This window comes from Protobothrops mucrosquamatus, unplaced genomic scaffold, assembly GCF_001527695.2.
Source record: "Protobothrops mucrosquamatus isolate PMUCROS unplaced genomic scaffold, P.Mucros_1.0 scaffold279, whole genome shotgun sequence".
Classification (NCBI taxonomy): Eukaryota; Metazoa; Chordata; class Lepidosauria; order Squamata; family Viperidae; genus Protobothrops; species Protobothrops mucrosquamatus.
The window spans coordinates 85,789-110,359 of record NW_015386623.1 but is presented as its reverse complement, the minus strand read 5'-3'; the positions used below and the strand labels follow the sequence as shown (position 1 = coordinate 110,359).

Genomic DNA, 24,571 nt, shown 5'->3' with positions numbered 1-24,571 from the left:
ATTAAAACCTATTTGCTGGTATAAAAAGACCATTGCGGTCTAGTTTGATTACTAAATTTCACATCATAAAGCCCTGATGAGAACAATTTTAATTGGTGTATGAATTTAACTTAGGCTAAAATTATGTCTTTTGTTATGCTTACACTGGAGAAAATAACTTGAGATAGTACACTAAGAGCACTGAATTGTGCGGAAACTGTACAATTTCAGTGCAGCACTGTAGGTTTTCCTCAGTAATATTTATTACTCAGTTAAAATTTATTTTGTAGTGTACGAAATGTTTCTGCTTTATATTCTCTAATGATTAAATTAATAATAGATTTCTAAGTCACAGCTAAGCACCCTGCAAACAGAACACAAGCAAAACTTTATTTGAAACCACCTAAAATATTATGCCAATCTGGGATTTGAAATATTTATTTGCAATTTACTAGCCTGAATACTGGTATTTTGTATGCAAAGCTTCTATCTAAAGCAGACATGTCAAACACAAGGGCCGGGGGCCGGATGCGGCCCGTGAAGTGGTTTCATGTGGCCCGTGAAGCCATCCTGGAAACAGTGAGGGAATGGCCCCCGCTGCCTTGGCCCTGGCCCAGGCCAGCGGGGAGCCAATGTACAATTTTGTGGTGGCCATCTATGCTGAAACGCATTCAGTCTTAGCTCCACAAGGCCGTCTAGAAACAGCAAGGAACCAGCCCCTGCTGCATTGGCCCTGCCCCCTGCTGGGGAGGTGTCACCCTTTGTGAGGAATGAAAAAATGGACCATGCCTTGGGACTTGCCCCGGTCCCACTCCCTTCTGCCAGAGACCCTCAGATCTGTCCCACTCCTGCCCAGGCCCCCACAGGCACCCTTGACGAGAACGATGTAGAGCTGGCCATGCCCACCCAGTAGGCCACACCCACTCCATCCACGCCCACCCAGTAGGCCGCACCCACCCTGGCCACACCCATCTGGCCCTGAGGGCAACCACAATGCTGATGCGGCCCTCAATGAAATTGAGTTTGACACCCCTGATCTAAAGTATGTTTAGATGCATTGCTCAGGGTATTTTCCATGGAGTCATGCTTCAAGCATTCTGTGGAAAGAAAACAATTGTGCTATAATGTTCAATGTATTTAACTGAAATGCGCTTTGCAAATTCTGCTTGATTTTGAAAATGTCCCCCATGCATGGGGAGGATTTTTGAACACTCTGATGAACAAATAAATGTACTCCCCTCAACAATAACCCTGGGGAGGGGGGTTAATACTGATTCATCTTCATGAGTAATGGACATATTTACTGGCACGATGTTCAGGTTTTTAGTCAGCAATACAGTATCTTGTTAATATGTTTGATTTATTATTTCATGCTTTATCAATTTTTTGTTATAGCTGTATCCCAAGCCACAGTGAAGCCAGGCCTGGGATTACAAAGCACACAAGCCCAATGGCAAGAACTAACAACCCAGTCCAGGACCAGGAGATGGGGGAACCCAGAGGACCTTCCTCCACCATCTGAGCAAGATGTCCCTCTGTTTCAACCATCTGCAACATTTTAAAAAACACCAACTAGCAAGGGCCACTCTGCTAACACAACTAACTTTGATGGTGGTGGTGGTGGTGGTGGTGTGTGTGTGTGTGTGTGTGTGTGTGTGTGAATACATTCATGCAAGATGACACATGTAAAGACTGGCTGGGATCCATGTTGTGAAAATCCAATGTTCTGTCATTTGTTTTGTCATCCAAAACAAAGTGAAGCCATTACTTCTCATAAAATGGGAAACCACGCTATTGATACAGCTTAAAATAATGTTTGCCTGAATATGAGTCAGCGATGACTCATATTTCTGATTCAGTGTCATGGTTCCGATAGATACAGAACTCCAAGACAAGAGGTTTCCTTAAAGAACATATTTATTGGCTATAAAGTATCGGTAGGATCAAAAGTGAAATCAAGACTGAAGTTCTCTCCCAAAGGTTACAAAGTTGAACTTCCCACCCCAGTAATATGTCATTAATCACATTCCCCAATAAACTACTTTGGCAGGCTTTCTTTGGCTCAACACGCCAAAACCTAAGCAACAATGACCTTGGTTCCCACAGGACAATTTATTGTTTTGTCTAACCTTAAAAGCACACATCCCCCCTCCCAACTGTGGCAACTGAAAACAAAATTGCAGTGTTGACACTCAGTTTGTAATCAATAATTCTAAAATCTTTTTCACAAGCACAATAGTTAATCCAAGCATGAGCCATGCTGTATCTGTACATTTGATTTTGGTTTCCTAACTGAAAAAACTGCATTTATCTCTATTAAATTGTATTCTGTTTTACTAATAATTAAATTGCCTTAATTTCTTAAGATAGGGATGAATTTTCCTTCTCATTACAAGGAAATACCACCAAATTCCATATAGACATCATGCAAACTTTGATAAGGTTCATTCCATGACTTCTTACAATCTTAAATAAAATGCTGGAAAGTAAGAGGCCCAGAGATAAACCTTGTGAAAATTCACCGAAAATGTCATTCCTTTCCAAAGATAGTTTTCAAGATAGCTTTCTACCCATTTAATATTCCTGTGATCCAGCCTTCTAATCAGAATATTATGTCAAATGCTTTCTAAAATCACTGCATACAGTATATATTTGTAGCATTCCCATACTGACTTCTGGTAATTGACATATTGTTTTCAAGCTATTTATAGCTCAGTAACATGAGTATCTGCTGTAAAATTTTAAGTTTCAGAATCCGTTTCCTAGATCATCCTTTCTCCCCTTTTTGCAAAAAGAAACAATAATAAGTCAGCCTTCAGTTGCTTAGCATTTTATTCTTTCCCAGAATCCTTCATGTTTGCCTAATCCATCACTATTCCTAGGAGGCCATTAATCCGGCCCTGGAGATGATAACATTTTCAGAGTAAATAGAAACATGATCAAGAAATACCTATCAGTCTTAACTTTAATATTGTGCCTTCATTTCATAATTTTCTGGAAGTACACATACCCTCTTACTAGAGAATACTTAGTGAAAATAAGTGCTGAGTAGTTTTGCTTTTTGTTATATTAAAATTTTGCCATCTCCAACAAGTGTTTACTATATAGGTCAGTGATGGCGAACCTTTTAGAGACAGAGTGCCCAAACCACAACCCAAAACCCACTTATTTATTGCAAAGTGCCAGGGCCGCATCAGCATTGTGGTGCCCTCATGGGGGGGCAGGGAGGCGCTTCTGAGTGCCGCCTCTGGTACGCAAAAACCGGGGGCGCAAAAATGGGCCACCGTGCTGCAAGGCGCAAAAACGGCTGCGCCATGGAGTGCAGATACAAGGCGCTGCACCATGCAAGAACAGGGCAGGGCTAGTATCATGCAGGCACTAGCCCCGCCCCATTTGCAACACGTGCGTGCTCGCGGCCCCATGCACGCATGCATGCATGTAAAATGCTTCCCCCTTCCTTTTCTTCCAGTCCACCAATCGACAGTGGTTGGTGACCTCTGATCTACCACCTCTACTCGAGCTTGCTAGTTGGCCGCTTTGCCTCCTTTGTGCTGGGCGGGGCTCCTGCTCTAGGCGGCAGTGGTGGCCTGATGTACCTGCTGCTGGCAGTGATGGCGCGTGTGCCAACAGAGAGGGCTCTGAGTGCCGTCTCTGGCATGCGTGCCATAGGTTCGCCACCACTGATATAGGTAATTCTCAATCTATGACCATTCAGTCAGTGGCTATTCTAAGTTACAATGGTGCTGAACGAATTATTATGCGTTCACCAAAGCCCAATGAACAATCTCTCCTGCAGCCTAAGCAATGAAAGCAGTGCCCAGTGATCAAAGATTCCTACAACAGCAACTTCATGAACTAAAGATTAAAACTGATAGAAGCAAAAGAAAAGAGTATAAAGTTGGCTCATTTAATTAGGGATAAAATATGAAATATTTTTAAAAACTTCTGGAAACCATTTATGGACTTTTTGCCAATATGTGGATGGAAATGACAATGTTTGGATTTGTGAATGGATAAGGGGGGGGGAGCTATGGTAAAAAGTAAACTTTGTATGTAATCTGATAAGAGGTGGGGAACTATTAACTTGCTTTTACAAATAGTCCTCGACTTATGACTACAACTGAGCCCAAAATTTCTGTTGCCAAATGAGACATTTGTTAAGTAAGTTTTGCCCCATTTTACAACCTTTCTTGCCACAGTTGTTAAGTGAATCACTGCACTTGTTAAATTAGAAGGACGATTATTAAGTGAATCTGGATTCCCCATTGACTTTGCTTGTCCGAAGGTTGCAAAAGAGGTTCACGTGACCCCAGGACACTGCAACCATCATAAGTATGAGTCGGTTGCTAACAGTCTGAATTTTGATCACGTGACCATGGGATGCTGTGATGGTTGTAAGTTTGAAAAAAAGTCATAAGTCACTTTTTTCAATGAGGTTGTAACTTCAAACAGTCACTAAATTAACTGTTGTAAGTTGAGGACTACCTGTATTTGTAACAAGAAGGATCTGGATTCACTTCTTTAAATATTCTATCTCTTTTCCCTTATTCTTTTTTGCACTTTACATTTATTTATTTTTTCTATTTTTTCTGATTTTCAGTTTGTATTTTCTTTTAGCACTGTAAAAATATTTTGTTTAAAAAGTGACAGAAGGAATCCTACAAAGTTCTGGACATTGTGGTAAAGCTATCTTAGCCTTAGATTGCCCTTTTCTGCACTTTGAGGAAATGCAATAATTATTATTATATGCCTGTACCATGCAGTATTTTCGCTCTTTTATGAGACAGTTACTTTTCAGCTTAGAAGAGATATTGAATGCAAAAGTTATTTACAAAACTGCCCGACAAAGTGTGGTAGCAGCTTCAGGAAAGACACCAGAGGCAAGAGAAGGAATGAAGACATTCCACAGACAGTACTGCAAAGAGCCGAAGAAAACTGAAGTTTAATTAGGGAGACTTCTTTTTATATTTGCAGTTGCACAGCGTTTAACTTCAATTCAACAGCAACAGATATCAACCTTTCAACAAGGAAGTGGGATGTGTCTTAAGATTAAGTGGTGAGGTTTTCTGCAAATGTGGGAATCAATTCTAGCCAAAAGAAATTTTCTGAGAGTGAAATGTACAAGTTTCAATTTCAAGCTTCTGTGTATCCAAACACATACTGTATGTAATATGCTACATCTCTTTCTAAGATTTAACTTTTGTACATATGTATGTAAAAGTATCTAGCTTTTTTAAAAAAATAAAAACCTCTTCTCACCATTGTTCACTTTCAAAGTCTTCCAATACTAGTTCCAATACTAATTTCTGAGCTTCAAATATCTGGCTGACCAACCTCTGGTCCGGGGACCGATACCAGGCCACAGCATGCCAGCAACCAGGCCGCACAAACAAGCAAAATTCCATCCGCGGGATGCAGGCAGCACACAAAACCACGCCCACTCCGGTTCGCGGAAAAACCTCTCTCCATGTAACCGGTCCCTGGTGCCCAAAAGGTTGGAGACCTCTGCACTAGATGACATTAAAAAAAAAAACAGGAAAAAAATTCTTTGCTGCCATTCAACGGGCATGTAGATCTTTGCTGCCATTCAACGGGCATGTAGATCACACAATATAAACCGTTCCTTCCAAGCTGCACCTGTTTGACCACACTGAACCTATCATATCCTGGTAAAAGAAATGCGCAGTCACTCAGCCTGTTTCTTACAAGTCTGTGGTTGAGGACTCTGGTTCTAAGCTGTAGAATATCTGGAGTCTAGAAGTACAAGCGGAAGATGGAACTACTTAACCATTGTAGCACACTGGCTCCTTGTTATTATTCTTTAATATAAAATTTTATTAGCATTCAAGCATACTGTACATCTATTGCACCTATCACACATCTAGAACATGCAGATTAGACAAAATTTATTATATATATATATATATATATATATATTTAAAAATCCGGCATTTTCCTAGCATTAAGAGGCCTGCTCTCCAGGTAACAAAATCTTGGGCATATTTCCCAAGTCTGTCTGTCTGTCTGTGAATTAGGCCTCTGCCTACCAATTCAAATTATTTCCAAGTAAATATAAAAAAGACCACAGCTTTAAATTCTCAACTCCAACATGATTTATCAATAAGAATATGAATAAAAGTTTGGCTTACAACAAAAGTATCTGCTCTTGCAAAGCCTCATAAGACACATTTAACTATTGTCAGAATTACAATGATGTGTGATACAAAGATATTAATCATTTCAAACAGCTTTCATGCAGCCCCTCCAAATGAGTGTGTAAGAAAGTAATAGCTGGAATTTCAGCCTATTCAAAAAGTTCCTCCCTTTTATAATCAGTGCCATTTTTGTGTTGTGCCTGCAATACCGATTATTATAAATTTCTGCTAGTATAATATCCTATCCATCCAGCATCAACTCAGGTTGCCTTTTAAGTTCCTTACTAGTTGCATTTTATGGATTGCATTTTTAACTGAGGTGAGACAGAACCATCCCATTCATCTTGCAATTTGGCAAATGTTGCTACAGTTCTGGAATGCTATAACCACACTCTTCAGCTTTGTCCATTTGACTGTCATTAAACATGACTCTGTGAACCAAGATACCAGTTTCATAACATCGCCATTTGGTCTCCGCAGTATCAACGCAATTCCCTAAAACAGAATTGTTTTTTCTTCCAGGAAAAGGGAGAAATTGATCTTTCTTCCAGAATATCTTACTCCAATTTATACTTAATGGGCCTGGTTGCACTCTTTGTTTCTTCAATTTCTGAGCACTGAGTTTTTGCCAGTCCATGGATTCTCTTTCATTAAAAACCCAATGAAACCATCCTAAAACCTTCATCATGATGGATCCATTGTCTACCAAGAAGTATGACACTTTCATAGTATCCAGTTAAATAGCATTTCCCAGTATCTCTATAAAAGGAAAGCCACTGCAGGTACTAGTTCAGTGATGGCGAACCTTTTAGAGACCGAGTGCCCAAAACCCACTTATGCATCGTCGGATGCTGGGTGGGTGTGGCCCATTGGGTGGGCGTGGCTGCGGTGGTAACGTCAGACTGGGTGGGACTAAAAAGTTCAATCAATCAATTCCAACTTTGCAAGATCTTTTTTTTCCCCGCGATAAGTTGAAATTGACTGATTGAACCTTTTTTTTTTTGCACACGGCGGCAGAGACCTAAAGCGAAAAGGTTTTATAAACCCCAGCTGAAGGCCTAGGACTGGGGCGATGGCACGCGTGCCCACAGAGAGGACTCTAAGTGCCGCCTCTGGCACCCGTGCCATAGGTTCGCCACCACTGTACTAGTTTATGGACAGGATAAAACTACATTACGTATATGTATATGTATGTGTATATATATGTATATGTATATGCACGTATGTATATCTAATTTAGAGATTGCCCATCTCACTCATAGAGCAACTCCGGACTCTGTACAATTAAAAAATTGGAGGAAGCTTAGTTCAAGTGGTCCATAATTATCTACCAGCAGCTTATTTGTCAGAACTAGATCACAGGGTGATTGTACAGAATAATTCAGGAAAATCAAAGAAATGATTCCCCATGCAAATGAGTTACAACCATTTGGATAATCTTTCCTGCTTTCAGATTACTTTTTCATGAGTCTGCATCCCTTAACCACAAAGACATTCAGCATTCTCTTTCAAAATAAACGGTTGGAGCCTGGGAATGCATATAGGTATTCCTTGATTTAGGACCATAATTGATTCCAAAATTTCCGTTGCTAAGCAAGGCAGTTGTTAAGTGAGTTTTGCCCCATTTTACAACTTTTTTGACACAGTTGGTAAGCAAATCTCTGTGGTTGTTAAGTGAACCATGTGATCATTAAGTGAATCTGGTTTCCCCCCCATTGACTTTGCTTCAGGGAAGCCAGTTGGGAGGGTTACAAACAATGATCATATGACCCTGGGACAGTGCAATATCATAAATACATGCCAATTGCCAAGCACACAAATTCTGATCATGTGATCATGGGGAATGTTTCAATTGTCCTAAGTATGAAAAATCGTCATTTCACTTTTTTTTAGTGCCATTGAACGTTTTGTTTCTCATCCAAGCTTCTGCAGTTCAGTTTAGAACTGAACTGAATAGAAACCGAAATAGAACTTAACAGAAAATCTGGATAAACAATTAGTAAGAGAAATAATAAACTAGTTAGAAAAAAGTCCTTTCTACATAACTCTCTTTTTATACACACACACACATTCACTCACAATCTCTCTCACACAGGTAGCAATTATACTGTATGTGAATGAATGTTAGATAAATCCTAGTTACACTGTTTACACATAAAAGGGTGTGTACTAATTGAACTGTCATGCTTGAAAGTATTTACATATATTCTAGTAAAATGGTATACAGGAAAGTTTTTAAATACTTGCATTAGCAACAGAATAATAATCTGCTTAGAGAGAAGCCCTTTCTATATAATGTAAGATTTCACTACATACATGTACTCACACAATCTCTCATAAGCAATTATAGTATAATGTGTGAAAGAATGTTAGGTAAATCCTAGTTACACTGTTTACACATAAAAGGGCTTATGTGCTATTGAACTGTCATACTTGAAAGTATTTATACATAGTTCCAGTGAAAATGATATACAGGAAAGTTTTAAAATATTTGCATATAACAATTTAATCCATATGAAATTATAGTTTATTTTTCCCTTCAAATGTTTAAACCCAAAGACTTGAGATGTTTATACAGTATGTAGAATGAATGTTATGTTCAAATTTTAACTCACAATCTCTTTAAAGCAATTTTAAAAACGTCATTTCAGAAATACCAGAAAATCCTTATTTGTGGAACCCAGTATAATCTTGCACAGACCTGCAATATACTTTAATAGTCTGAGAGATTTCAGATAAACAGAAATTTATGAAATCAAACTGAAACTTCAATTCATCAGGATGATTTGGTTGCTACCGTTTTTTTTCTGCCAGAACTTCAACATTTTTCATTACTGCACAGATACAAAAAACAGCAATTTAGAAAGTCCATCAGTTAATTGTAGCATTGGAAAAGAAATATGAAGATCTGCCACCGGAGCTGGAGCAGGGGAAAGTACAAGCCCTGTCTTGAAGCTACAAACAAATCTCCCTGCTCCAATTCAGCCCCGCGCTCTTTTCTGTTTTACACTGAGCGGTCACTGAGCGGTCACCGAAGAGTAGCCAAGTTTTTAACTCCTAAATCAAACCACGCAAGGACTCTTATCCCAAAGCCTATAAATAACTCTGGGAGAGAGAAAGCAAAAGGAGTCCGAATTAAGAGTGGCAAAAGGCCAACACCGCCGATCTGCCTCCGCCGCCCTTCCCAGTCCGCGGTTGCAAACGGTGAGTTAAGTAGTCGAAGGCGCCGCTAATATCTCTGGTGGAAAATCGGGCTCCGATTTCTAGGGAATGGCCCGGTTGACCTGATCGTCGGGGTAACGATATTCCGAGGTTACTACTACTACTACTACTACGGGTTTCAGGTTAAAGCCTCTGGAATAACCTTAGTACTGGAGGCTCAAAAAACAAAAACAACAAAAAAAAATGTCAAGTCACGGCTCTAAACTCGCGGCCTTGGCGCAAACTGGAGACCTGGAAAACTCTTGCGCGCGCGCGCGCGCAGTGCTGGAAGGAAAGGGCAAACCCGATTCCGCGGAGAGGAGCTGCAGCGCAGTTCCCGGCGCTGCCTACAGGCCACCTGCCACCACAGGGGCAGCCCCCCCCCCCCACACACGGACTCTTCGGAGAAGCAAGCGCGGGTTGGGAGCATCCTCCACGTTTCCAAAAGCACCCAGTCACCTTCAGCCCAACAAGCCCCAACACATTTAAACGGGGATTTCCCATTTCCTCAACCACCGCCTTCCCATCCTTTGGGTGCATCCACGCCAGAGCTTGCGCAGCTGCGGGTCGGCCGTTAGAGTTAAGGTTGTTCCTTCTTCAGCCTCCGGCAAGCCGCTTTCCCCGCGGGGATCAGCCACCTAAACCGAGAGGTAGGGCGCAGCGACCTGCCGGGTAATTACCTGAAGAAGCTGCTCTGTTAGTGCAGCAGCACAGGATGGTGACCATCAGAATCACCCGGCAGGTGGAAGTGGAGCCTCGGAGCATTCCCCTCATCCTAGAGGAGCAGCCAGGCAAACTGCAGAGGCCACGGGAACTAAAGGCAAAGCAGCCACTTTCGCTTCTCCAGGGAAACTGTCCGCCGCGGGCGGTTCCCGAGCTCTGAGTTGCATTCCCCGCTGGGTGAGCTTCTGGGTCTTAAGGGCGATGATTGGCGGAGGGGAAGGGCCAATCCCGTCTTTTTCCGCCTCTCTCGTCTCTTGAAGAGCCAGTTCTGGTTGGGAGAAAGCAGGCGCGGGCTGGAAAATCCAGGGGAAAGGGCTGCAGGGCGAGAAATCGAAAGAGAAAGATGCTCGGCGTTGTTGCGACCTTCGCAACGGGGACTTTTTCAAAAGCAGGATTGCCCCCCGTGCTTTTTTTTTAAGAAATCCGGTCTCGTCGTTCTGATTTGAAGAAAGAAGGAACTGTACGCCACGGAAGTTTAAAGTACAGGTGTGCTCCTTATTAGGGTGCGGTAAGACAGCCTAACAGTGCATCTGGCCCGGAAACATATACAAGGAAGGAGACATCGAATTGGTTAGATAGATTAGAACAATGTTTCTCAACTCCAGCCACATTTGAGGTTTGTGGACTTCCATTCCCAGAGTTCCCCGGTCAGCATGTAGTCCACGCATCTTAAAAGTTGCTGAGGTTGAAAGCACTGAGTTAGGATAACTTTTCATAACCATGGGGGGGGGATCAAACCCTGAAACACCCAACGGGAGCTTTGCAGGGATTTAATAATGATAATGAAAACAGAAAAAAAATGTTAGTGTCTGGAACCGTAAGCCGTGGTACACAGTTTTGAGCGAGAGAAAAACAAACTGGGGAAAAATAATTCAGTAATAATAACCAGTCCAATTTCGATAGAGCCTGTTCAGAAACCACTTTTGTTGGAAAAGTTCCAGTTGGAAGCAAATCTTATAAAAGCAAAGGGACGGTCTTTTTCCACATTTATTATTTAAATTTGCTTTTAAATCTGTGCAAAGCCTGGATAGTTTGTTAAAATAATTGAAAAGTGAGATAAGAGAGACAGCATGAAGAATTAAGCATTAACGTTATATCTTAAAAGCTCAAAAACTATTTTTTTTAACAATTTATTTCTCAGCAAAGATAACTTGAACCTCATTGGAACATCAGGATTGAAACTACTCTATTTAGCAGCAACCTGCTTCTTAGAGGAAAAGGGAGGAGGCATTTACAGGAGACAAGCCATCAAGATCATTGTCAGCAATGAAGTTTAATGTAACTGAAACATTATACTGATGAAAGGCCTGTCATGGTTCTGATAGATAAGACCAGTAAAAACAATTCCAACCCAAAAGGTTTCCTTAAAGAACATATATATTGGCTACAAAGTATCCGCAAGACCAAAAGTGAAACCAAGAGTAAAGTTCTCTCCCAAAGGTTACAATATTGCAAAGTTGAACTTCCCACCCCAGTACTATGTCATAAATCACATTCCCCAATAAACCATTTTGGCGGGCTTTCTAACTGAAGACTCAGCCCGCCAAAACTCAGACAGCAATGACCTTGGTTCCCATGGGACAATTGATTGTTTTATCTAACCTTAAAAGCACACATTCCCTCCTCCCATACTGTGGCAACAGAAAACGAAGTAGAAAGGGCTTCAACCAATTTTGTTGCAACGTTACCAGTCTGATCCCCTAAAGAAAGAAGAAATCCTGTAAATGAAAAAGAGTCAGAGTTAGGGATCTCCCAGAGGCTTATGAGGGTGCTTATAAAAAAATCTACTGTCAATCCAGCTGCTTTGACTTTTAACCCAAGTGGCCTCTGACAGTGGGTAACCTTTCCACTGTACTAAATACTTTAATTTGCCTTTGTACAGCCTAGAATCAAGAATTTGTTTTATTTCATAATGAGTCTCCCCCCTCCGCTACAAGGGGGGCAGCTGCCTGTCTTGGAGGAGGTCTTAAAGAGGACTCCCTGAAAGGTTTCAATAGACTGCAGTGAAAAACAGGGTAGACCTTTCCCAAAAGACGAGAGAGTTTTAACTCCACTGTGACAGGGTTTATAATCTGAACTATGGGGAAAGGTCGAAGGAATTTTGGTCCTAATTTTTTACTAGGCAACTTGAGGCTCAAATATTTCGTAGAGATATAGACTCTCTCCCCAACATGAAATAGCTTCTGTGGAGGCCTTTTCTTATCAGCCTGTTCTTTGTAAATCTTTGAGGTTTTCACTAAAGCTTTTTTTGCATTGTCCCAAACAGTTTTCCAGGAAGTCACCCACTGATCTAAGGTTTGAGAAGCGGGAAGGTCCTGCAGGTATTCAGGCATAGGAATGAATTCTCTTCCAGTAGCTATTTTAAAAGGAGTGAGTCCAGTGCTGCTATGTACAGTGTTATTATAAGCCACTGCAAAAGGGAGGAGATCAACCCAGGTTGTTTGTTGGTAATCAACATAACATCTACTGTATTGTTCCACCATTGAGTTCGCTTTCTCAGCCGCTCCATTCGTATTCAGATCAAAACCTGATGATAGTCCCTGTGTGGATCCGATCAGTTTAAGGAAGTCCCTCCAAACTTTTGCAGTAAATTGGACTCCCCTATTTGAAATAATCCATTTTGGTACTCCATGGAGACAGTATAGTAGTGGCCAAAATTGTGGAAACCTTTTGGGAAAAGTGTATTTTTGAGGTTTGATGGCTAATAACACCACTTTTTGGGGAGTAGTACCATAAAATTATATATCAATGGAAAGATAATTTAATCAAGAATGTAATGCAACAAAGTTTGAAAAGTTATAGTCAAATAACCGGAGAAAGAAAGCACAACTTGCTTTGGTTGATATCAGGTAGCTTTCCTTCATCTGATTGTAGCCAATGAGCATGTGTGTTTAGAGAGCCAATCAGGTATCATCTTGTTTTGGCAACGAGTCAATCAAATCACAGTAGGATTCAGTTATTCATGTCATGTATTGAAGCTGAGAGGAGGACATTTGTCAGTGTGTTATGTGATCTCTATCAAGTTGGTTGGTTTTTTTTGTGTTCTGTCATTTATTGAGCTTGTAAAACGTAATAAAATTAAAGTAATGGTGCAAAGAGTTGACTGGTTGCCCCAAAAGCAATGTAAAATAGTATTAAGTGAACAAGGCTACAGTTATAAAGAAATTAGAAGAAAAATTGGTGGAAACTTAACCAAAGGTGGCATTTCTACTGTACACTTTTCCCAAAAGGTTTCCACAATTTTGGCCACTACTGTATATAAGTTTAAGGAACATTTTGGCTAATTTCATGGCTGAAGGGAAACCGGAACAGGCTATGAAGTGAGCCTGCTTTGAAAATAGGTCAATAACAGTCCATATTACCGTATTTCCCCTACTTTCTGGTAATTCCACAATAAAGCCCAAGGCAATCTCTTCCCAGGGTTGGGAAGGGTCTGCAACTTGTTGCAATAATCCAGGAGGCTTATCGGGACGTTTTTTCATGGTTGCACAGCTTTTCACATAGTTTTCAACATCTTTTTTCAAATCTGGCCACCAAAATTGCCTCCGGACTAAATGTAAAGTCTTTAGGTATCCAAAGTGGCCAGCTTGTTTGGTATCGTGGCTGCACTGAAGTGCTTGAACTCTTAAGTGTCTGGCAAATGCAGTTTTGATCCCTTCCAAGCTAGCCCATCTTGATAAGTCAATGTGGATTTGTTTTCCTGAAACCAGGAATCGGTTTTCAATTCCTCCTTAAGCTTTTTTTTTTATTAATGGGCTATCTGGTTCAGGTGGGTTTGCCTGCAGTTGCCTTCCCGGGGTTATCTGAGAGATTGATTGTGGCTGTGGAATGATGGAGTTCACAATCTCCTCATGGCGACTTTTATACTGGGGCATTTTGGACAGGGCATCAGCCACGAAATTATTTCCCCCTGGGATGTACTTTAGTGTAAAATTGAAAGAGTTAAAATATTGGGCCCAGCGAACTTGTTTGGGAGATAACTTACGGGAGGGTTTTCAGTGCCTTTAAATTTTTATGATCAGTCCATACTTCAAAAGGCACCTTGCCCCCCTCAAGGAAATGACGCCAAGTTAGCAGGGCCTACCTCACCGCAAAAGCTTCCTTCTCCCAAAGAGCCCACCTTTGCTCAGTGTCTGTTAATTTCTTGGAAGTGTAGGTGCAGGGTTGTAAGTCTCCTTTTTGGTTTCTTTGCAAAAGGACTGCCCCCAAAGCTATATCACTAGCGTCAGCTTGGATAATGAATTGCTCCTCAGTGTTGGGGTGTCTGAGAACAGGCTCGGCCGCAGTCTTTTTAAGTTCTCAAAAGCGGTTTGGCATTCCATAGACCATGGTAGAGGTTGACAAGGTTGTGGCCTCCCCCCGTTTTTAACAGTTCAGTAATTGGCAAAGCTATCTCAGCAAAAGAGGGGATGAATTGCCGGTAGAAATTTACGAATCCCAAAAAACTTTGAAGTTGTTTGCGGGTTCGTGGGGGTTGCCATTCTATTACAGCTTTAACCTTGGCTGGATCCATCTCCACCCCTTCATTTGAAATTCTGTATCCTAGGTAGTATAGGCGCATTTGATGGAATTCACATTTTGAGAATTTTGCATAAAGCTTGGCATTTAGCAGTTTTTTGAGTACTTCATGCACTAATTTAATATGCTCTGCCATGGTCTCTTGTGTAAATGAGGATGTCGTCAAGGTAAACTAAAACCCCTTTATACAGGTGATCATGCAGCACTTGATTGATCAATTGCATGAATGCGGCAGAGGCCCCTGCAGACCAAAAGGTATAACTTTGAACTTTGAACAAGGGGCTGTTAAAAGCTGTTTCCCACTTGTCTCCTTTTTTAACTTTCACTCGATAGTACGTTTCTCTTATATCTAATTTGGTAAAAAAAAAACCTTTCCTTTTGCCAAATGGGCCAACATATCTTTCATTAAAGGGAGTGGGTACATATTCTCCACGCTGATCACATTTAACCCTTTAAAATCAACACACAGCCTCAGCAATCCATCTTTCTTCTCTTTAAAAAGCACAGGGGCAGCTACACAGGATTTTGCTGGCTGAATGAATCCTCTGGCTAAATTCTTATCAATGTACTCTCTCGGCTCTTTTAATTCACGGGGGGTCATTGAGTACATTTTTGACTTGAGAAGTTTAGCTCCCGGCAAAATCTCAATGGCACAGTCAGTCGTTCAGTGGGGAGGCAGGATGTCACATTCCATCTTGCTGAATGCTTCAACTAAGTCTTGATACTCACTTGGGATGAGCGGCATCCCAGGCAGGGAGTCTGCGACGGTTTTTAGGGTCTCAACGGACTGTCCCTGGTTTTCACAGTCCCTGTGCTGCTAGCAGGGGTAGGAGGTAATGGTCCCATCACTAATCTTAAAGTCCTCACTCCATTTTCCCACCAGATCATGGGTCGCCATTTGTCAAGCCAGGCTAATCCCAAAATTACTGCCTCGGTTATTTTTGGGACCACTATGAAATGGATGAGTTCCCAATGTTCCCCCACCTCTAGGCATACTGGTTTGGTCAAGTGTGTGGCAGGAGCTCCTCCTATAAGAGATCCATCCGCCTGCTCAAACCTCATGGGTATGGGGAACAATTTGGCACGAATGCCTAGCTTAAGCACTGTGGGGAGGTTGATCAGGCATCGGGTGCAGCCTGAGTCAATTAAAACATGTAAATCCATATGGGCTCCTGTCTTAGGGACTAAGAGCTTTGCAGCGAAGGCAAGAGGTGGGACAGGCTGACTCACCATCGGGTCATTTTCTCATTTGTTGTCACTGTCATAAGGAGCAGGCGTAGGCAAGTGTTCCACCGGGAGTTCATGTTTCCCCTGGGGAGGAGAAGTAACCTCTGTGGCTTACTCCTGGCTGACCCAATGGGACTGGCCAGGGTTTTTTCTTTGGTTTTGTAAAAGCAGTAAGTCCTCTTAGTTGGAGAAAAAGGGACTGGACAGTCAGCTGCTCGGTGTTCAAGCTGCCTGCATCTAAAGCATTTAATTGGGGGTCCAGTAGGTACTCTAGGAAAATCAGGAGTCATGGCAGGTGGAGGGCATCGTGGCACTCGATGCTTCTCTTGGCCTCACCTTGGTCTGGATCCTGACACTGTAGGTCTTTGGTAGTGGTCCAGTTCGATGTCTAAGTTTATAGCCAGGCGATACCATTCATGAAGTTGGTCAGGAATCCCTCTGTAGGTGCACGCTTAGAATAAATCACAGTCCAAACCGGCCTTGAAGTGGTGAATCAGTGATCGTTCAGGCCATTGCCTGATCTGCCCAGCCACCTTTTGGAATTCCCTTATGTATTCTTTCACTGGCCGGCCCCTCTGCTTCAAATTGTGGATGTCCTTTTCAGCTTTGAATCTGGTTCTCAGTTCGTGCATAAACAGATTGATGTCCCACAGCTCTGGTGCCTGCTTGTCGTGTAGGCCATTTACCCACTTGGCTGCTTCCCCTTTTAAGTTCATTGCCACGGCATCAACCATTCCAGCCCTGTCAAGCATGGGCATAATGATTCATGTGACCCCACACTTGATTCAGGAAGAAGGACAGTTTCTCAGGGTCCCCATCAAACATGAGCTTAATTGGGGTGGGTCCACAGGTCGCTGCCTCCAGTAAGCTTGCTGTATGCCTGGCCGCTGGTGTTGGGGTCACAGAAGGGGCCATCCCTGGAAAGCCCTTGTCTGGGGTGCTGGGCTGGCAGGGTGTCAATAATGGCCAGGGCTCCGCCAGCGCACTGGGCTTGATGTTAAGGCTGGTCTAGGCAGTGGGGAGGTGGCATGAGCCATCACTATGGAACTGGGGCTTTACCATGGGGGTGGACGGTTTTGGGGACGCCTGTCGTCTTGTCCACTGGAGATCACCTAGTGGGTAATCGGCTCCATTTTCCCCATCTCGAGTCGATCAAACTTCTCCCTCGAGCGTTTGACGGAATGACTGTGGTTGGCAGTCAGGTACCTCCATTCCCTTGATTCATCCCAAGTGGCTGGCCGCTTCACCTTTCTCAGCACAGGCGAGTGAGATCTGTGGGACAAGATCAATGGGAATTCAGCTTCCACAGTCTTAAAGATGCTTCTCTGTGGCAGGGTAGCATCCAATCGCCAAATCCCTCCAAGGGTCAATGCTCCTTCCTGCTGCACCAGCCTCTCCAGTGTGATCTCTTGGACTTTTGGTCTCGCTCCAGCCGTAGGGGTTGCACTCTCCGCCTGGGTTGTAGCCTGCATTCCATTCGTTGCCGTTGCGCCGAGGCTAGTGGCCAATTCCCCCTTCTTCTCCATCTCAATGTCTTCCCTGAGTCTTTGTCATCCTCCCAAAAGTTTAGGTAGGCGACCGGGGCTCAGGACCTCACGTTTTAAAATTTTTTGGAGTCTTGGTATAATGTCATGGTTCCAATAGATGAGACCAGTAAAAACAGTACTCCAAGGCAAGAGGTTTCCTTAAAGAACATATTTATGGGCTACAAAGTATCGGCACGATCAAAACTGAAACCAAGACTAAAGTTCCCTCCCAATGGTTACAATGTTGCAAAGTTGATCTTCCTACCTCAGCACTATGTCATAAATCACATTACCCAATAAACTACTTTGGCGGATTTTCTAACAGAAGGCTCAGCCCGCCAAAACTCAGGCAGCAATGACCTTGGTTCCCACGGGACAATTTATTGTTTTGTCTAACCTTAAAAGCACACATCCCCCCTCCCATACTGTGGCACCCGAAAACGAAGTAGAAATGGCTTCAGCCAACTTCGTTGCAGCATTGACAAGGCCACAATAAAAATAATGTGCATAATATAGTTTCTTATGTTTAGTATATATTTCAATAGAAATAGAGAATCTTAACCAAGAAAGGGTTTAAAAGTCAATAATATTATTTTTGAATTAAATTCAAATTGGCCACTTGTTTTGCACCAATAGAATGAAATTTTAAAAATGGGATAGTCAGTTCAACCTACCTCAAAGGGTGGTTGTTGTGAGCAAATTAGGAGGCTGGAGCATTATGTATGCTGCCTTGAATTATACAAATTAAAGCCGGAATATAGTGATAATCGTAACTATAATTTTACAGTATTACAATACCCCAATACTGCCAAACAAGTCAACAGTAAACAGCCCAACCAAAGGACTATGAAGACTACCTCAGGGCAAGTCACTAGAATAAAAACAGAGAAAAAATCCTACTCCTTATAGCGTTTATGATGTTACCTGTTTGGGTAATGAAACGTCTGCAAGAAAACAACCAAGCTCAGAGAGCACCAAGGACCCCTCATTTCAGCTTTGAGTTACAAATATTCTCCTATTCTGGGTTGCAGGCCAATGATTGGCAGAGGGGAAAGGCCAATTGAATTTAAACTATGAAGTAATTGAATTTAAACTATGAAGATTTAGTGCTCAAAGTTGCTATCAATTTTTATTCAGTCATTTACCAGCAAATGAAAAACCAGAGTTGCTTCTATACTGTGAGGTGGGCAGCCATATAAATGGATTAAAATAAATGATCACTTTTGATACACAAATTACAAGTAATTGCCTTTAATATACAATACGTTAGATTCAGTCTAATGTTCAAGTTTAACAGTGTGGGTCTAATCTACGGTAATATGTCTGAATTTTCAAGCATTTAATGCTCCTTAAGCAGTCTGGTAATATCATATTCTGAATAAAATGGTTTCTGATGTTTCCTTGTGAAATGGAAAATAAAAATCTAATCATAAGCTCTATGTGCACAAGAGGACAAACATTTTATTCTTTATGGAGCTCTTAATACAATAGAAACTTAGAAACAGCTATTAGGAGGTGCTGTGAATCGGAAGGCTTGTTTACAGAATGCAAGGAAAGCAAGTATGACATTTTTCAACGCAACAACCACTTTCTGTTATAATTCCTCTATAAATCAGTAGGTTATTGCAATGCAGTCAAGAGAAAAAAATTGAGAGTACAGTAAGGATGTCCTTGGATAATCTGTATTCCAGAATCCCTTACTGAGAAAGCTGGAGGAGATTTAATGCGATAGAAGTGGATTCTTTATATTTCTTTAGCCCAGGTGTTTTAGGCACTATCTCTTCATCTAAGCCACCTTTCAAGATTGTTATGGAGATGAAAATGGAGAAGGGTGGATGTTCCTTGAGGTTTTTGTAGGATGGACAGGATAAAACACACTTGTTAGTTGCATCAGCTGGCAACGCCCAATGGATCTTAGCTGACCTCAGAAAAAAAAAGCCTAAGAAAGTTGGGCCTGACATTAGTACCTGAATGGGAGACCACTGGGAGATCCATGGCAGTAAATTATACTGGAAAAGCTTCTGCAGTTGAGAACCGAGCTTGGTAGAAAATAAGACCTGGTATCTCTTTTGGAGGCAAAAAATAATAATAAGACCGAGTCTTATTTTCAGGGAAACACAGTACACAGCTTATCTTTTGATGGGCTTCTTTTTTCCCCAGGCAGATTTTCCTAACTTTCTCATGGGGGCACCCAACAGCTTATGTAACTTTTTTTTCCTTCTAAGAACTTCTAGCGTCCTCTGGTGGTGTCGTCACTTCTAGACAAGATTTTATTCAATCATCTAAGTTTTTCATGAAGTTCTCTTTATCACAGCTGTGCTAACATGCTATTGGACCTGCTAACCTTGAGTTGACAGAATAATATGCTAAATAGGGTAGGCCCCGTTTTGTGTTCTGAATGCAAGACGCTTTTTTCAGAAATCAGGTTTATTAGTCCGCAGGAGCAGTTAAGGCATCCATATTCAAAAACTATCAGCCAAAGTGGTTGATCTGAAAGAAATAAGCAAGGTCCAGCTTGGTTAGTACTTGGATAGAGTCCATCAGACATGCCATACCATACGAGATGTGTACGGCAGACTGAAAAATGTTTATACAGATGGTCCTACACATACAACAGTTTGTTTAGCAACCATTCAAAGTTACAATGGGTCTGAAAGAACTGACTTATAACCTGTCCTCTCACTTATGACCATTGCAACATCTGCACAGCCATGTGATCAAAATTCAGGCACTTGGCAATCAGACGTGTATTTATGACAGTTGCAGCACCTCAGGGCCATGGGATAAGCATTTGTGACCTTCCCAGCTGACTTCTGACAAGCAAAGTCAATGAAGGAAGCTGGGTCTGCTGAACAACCACATGATTCACTTAATAACTGCAGTGATTCACTTAGCAACCATGGCAAAAAACATTATAAAATTGGGCCTGGCTCACTTAGCCACCTTGCTTAGCAATAGAAATTCTGATCAAGGACCACCTGTATATAATTTATATATAAAATTAATTAAATTAATATAAAATAGAAATATAAAAATAAATGTACTGTCAGTATGTATGTATGTATGTATGTGTTCCAGAAGAAAGTACACGATATTTTGATCAAGTGGCTATGAAAATGCTATAACGGTTGTAAACATAAGGACTGGTTATAAGTTACTTTTTTCATTGCCGTTCTCTAAAAATGAATGGTTGTAATTTAAGGACTACTTATAATGGCAAACTGCTTACTACTCTAGTGCAGGGGTAGTCAACCATGCTGGCTCAGGAATTCTGGGAGTTGAAGTCCACGAGTCATAAAAGAGCCAAGGTTGACTACCCCTGCTCTAGTACAGGGCTTTTCAACCAGTGGTACGGGTACCACCTGTGGTGCATTGGGATCTGGCAGGTGGTATGCGACCATCCTAGAAAAGTGGTAGTGGGGGAGGGGAATGATCTGAACCGGTGGCAGCACCGCACAAGCCTGAGCGAGAGATGGCTGGAGCTGCAGGGCTGTCAGGGCTCAGCGGAAGCGCCAGGATCAGTGCCGCTTTCCAGCTGATTGGTGCTTCTTCGGGGCTGTCAGGGCTCAGTGGAAGCGCCAGGATCAGCGCCAGGCTCCAGCTGGAACTCGGCGCTGATCCTAGTGCTTCTGCTGAGCCCAGAAGAAGTGCCGATCAGCTGGAATGTTGCAGCATCTCCAGGTTCTTGTGATTTACATTCAGATGCTTGGCAACTGATTCATATTTATGACGGTCACAGTGTCCCAGGGTCATGTGAAGTGACCAAAACCTGCTGCAACCACCCAGCAGATGGGGGGAATAAAAACCAAACACCCCCCACCCCACCCCCACTGCCAATCCTCAAAAGAAATGCTCACAACAATGAAAACCTCGGACAGGAGGAAGAGCGCCGCCGGGCGCTGTCTTGCTCGGCTGTGGCTTGGGGGGCACTTTTTCAGTGCCATTGTAACTTCAAACAGTCACTAAGCGAACTGTTGTAAGTCGAGGACTACCTGTACTTTTATCACTTTTTTCCTTTTTTTTTTGGTCATCAAGTTTTTGACACCTTGCTAGGCCATGTGGTACTCAGATGTTGCCATATCCTAAAAGTGGTACAATGGGTGAAAAGGTTGAAAAGCCCTGCTCTAGTACGTCAAGGTGGCCATGTAATCATTCAATGAATTTCCTTTCCTTCGCTGCATTCCCTGGAGCAAATAATTTCAACAAAGCCCCTCCTACCATGTCAGGGGGACCTCTTAAAGACATAAGAGTTTGTCTTCTATCAGGAACTTTACTTCACATATTTGTTATTTCCTTCAGAAATATATACTATTGCTAGAACCCATTATTAGACCTTAATTGGAAAGCTTTCTTTTATATGGAATTCTTGCTTGCACAGTCAAGAAATGGAAAGGCTGATTATGGTTATTCTTCTGAGGAAGAAAAGTGAACACTCTCTATACAGTACGCTTAATAGCCCTTTTTTGTGATTCCTTCACTAATGAAGAAAGTGATTATCTTTTACCTAACTAGTAGCACTTATTTAAATTGTTCAAGTCCTTGTTTATGTAGGAAGGCACCACATAAATACAACTCATAGAATAGCCCAAAGCATGTACTGTATTCCAGTAGAGAGAAGTTCTCTGAAGATGGGCTCCAGCACAAGTCCGAAAGCTCGGAAGGGTAAACCTCTGGTCCTGGTGACCGACCCAGATTGGATCTTGTCCAAGTCCTGTATGGAACATTAAAAATGAGAACCCAGTTCAGACAAGCTCTGTTTTGCATTAAGCCTTGTTTAATTTTTTTGTTCTGCAGAGTCTCATTTAACCTCACATCTGCAGCACAAGCCATGTTATTAGATTTACTGTATGGATATAGTTAAGATAAGCCTCATCGGTACAGAGTAGGAGGCACAAAGCATTTCCTTATTATTCCTGAGATGACTGAGATGTAATTGCTCCATTCTGTCATTCCTAATGGCTAATGCTAGACAATACTGACAAATAAAACAGACAGGGCTAACAAGGGCAGTCTGGATCTGAAGAGAGAGATGAAAATGATGCAGCTTCCAGATTACCAAACCTGGGCAGGTCTTCTCCCCTTTTTGACATTTATCAAAACTCTTGCCTCACCTGGCTATGTTAAGGGTGGATTGAGAAAATGGAAAGAAGTAATAGATAAATTGCTTTATGGATTTCCTCTGTATTATGACATTTATTATTGCATTTAGTTTACCTTAGTATATGTTTCAGCCATGAGTCATAAATTTAAAAAAATGGCATTTAGGCTTGTGTCTACTAAACTCATAAAAACAAACTGGTTAAATGATAATTATTTATTGGATAAATGATCATTTATTCCAAACAAACTGAGATATTGTGCAAAAAAACCCCAAAGGATATACAGTAATTTCCTCTATCCCACTAAATTGTAGAGCACAGAATCAATTCTGAATTAACCTATTAGTTTAAAACACTTTGTTTATTTAAATTAAAACTGAATGCTTTTTCTAACAAGAGCAGTAAATGAATGATCTGCTCAACTGTAGATTTTAAAATCTAAGCAAATGCAGCAGGTCATCTAATATCTATATATTGTCCAAATTAAAGGATACATGCTCATAATTTTAAAGTTGAGCAATACATGACAATAGGTAATTCAAACTGTACTTTTGTGGAAACACCTCATATTCTTCAGTTGACTGTGATTGTATTCTACCTCCATTTATTGTAACTGATGTAGGTATTTCTAAAAATTTATGGTTTCTTAGTTGCTGCTTATATTATGGAATCAATATGTCTAATTCAGAGTTAAACAATGCAGACTTTTGATTTAAAGAGATAAAATGCCATAATCCTTTGGAATTTCATTAAGACTCATTAGGAACAAAAGCTTTAAACAAATCATTTAATTTGAGAGAAGTTTTCTGAGACACCCTTGTGAATTTAACACAAAGCCAAGCTTTCTTTTTTTATATGAAAATATATTATCACATTGATGCTCTGAAGGATTTTTATGGAAATCATTAGCACTTTTGCACTGGCATATAGAAATGAATATCAAATGAATTCACTCCAATTTAAAAATCAGAATTAACAGATGCTGCCCAGTACAATAATTATCTAGATACCCTCTCACTTGTTCCAGATGCATTGAAGCAACCATAAGAGCTTGCTGAAGATGCAAACACAGAAAATTTAATCTGTTCGCTAAGAAAAAATTAGATATAAGACATCATTGATAATAACCAAATTAAATTGTGTACTAAACATTTATTTCTTCCCACTTTCAGAGTCATATCACAAATACAGATGAATTAAAAATGCAAGCCAACAATAAATTCTAAGAAAAAATTCAACCGAACTCAGTAGAACTTAATTCCAAGGAGCTATGCATACAATATGACATTCTAATAGATCTGTAAAGTTCCACAGATTGGCATGTTTTCTTTTTAAACAGGCTGCAAAACATTTTTTCTTGCATTGTATTTCTTCTCTGTCTCTTCTTTTAATTCCCACCTTAAGGACCTCTGGAGGAGAAAGGCAGAGAAGGCAAATGCTTCCTTTACTCCAAAAGTGACCAGGAAAAACTGAAAGATGAGCAAGCCAAGCTATTGTTTTACAAGTCAATGTTTCACCTGTAGAATAATGATTTACCAATGATTTGCCAGAAAAAAAAATACAGTTACGCTAGCTTTCTCCTCCCTCCCTCCTATCCAACAAGATGCCAATTAAAAATCAGTATTTTACCAAATTAAAATTAACACCAGGAAAAGGGAGATTTCAGTATCATGGAGATGTTAGGTAGGAAACAAGAAGGACAGGCACATGGGAAAAAATGTTGGTGGCAGGTGAACCGAATTCAATGCAAGATAAATATTTGGGTGTGAACCTAGTATACATGCTTCTCTAGATTTTATATCCAGGAATAATAACTCTGCAAGGGATTCATATGGTTCCACTAGGTCCTAATACAACTTACGACCATTGCTGAGCCCAAAATTTCTGTTGCTAAATGAGACTTTTAAGTGAGTTCTGCCCCATTCTACGACTCTTCTTGCCACAATTGTTAAGTGAATCACTGCACTTGTTAAATTAGTAACACAGTTGTTAAGTGAATCTGGCTTCCCCATTGACTTTGCTTGTCGGAAAGTTGCAAAAGGGGATCACATGACCCTGGGGATGCTGTAATAGTTTTAAGTATGAAAAACAGTCATAAGTCATTTTTTTCAGTGATGATCTAACTTTAAACGGTTCCTAAAGA

General features: G+C 41.2%; 1 protein-coding gene across 1 annotated transcript in view; it reads right to left on the bottom strand.

The window, feature by feature from the left end:
* The window catches only part of LY75 (lymphocyte antigen 75), a 72,314-nt gene extending 62,130 nt beyond the window's left edge, over positions 1–10,184 (bottom strand). The window contains exon 1 of the mRNA XM_029283921.1: positions 10,016–10,184. Within this exon, the coding sequence (XP_029139754.1) occupies positions 10,016–10,109 (94 nt within the window). The 5' untranslated portion in view covers positions 10,110–10,184. The remainder of the gene's footprint in view (positions 1–10,015) is intronic.
* Between the last annotated feature and the right edge of the window lie 14,387 nt (positions 10,185–24,571).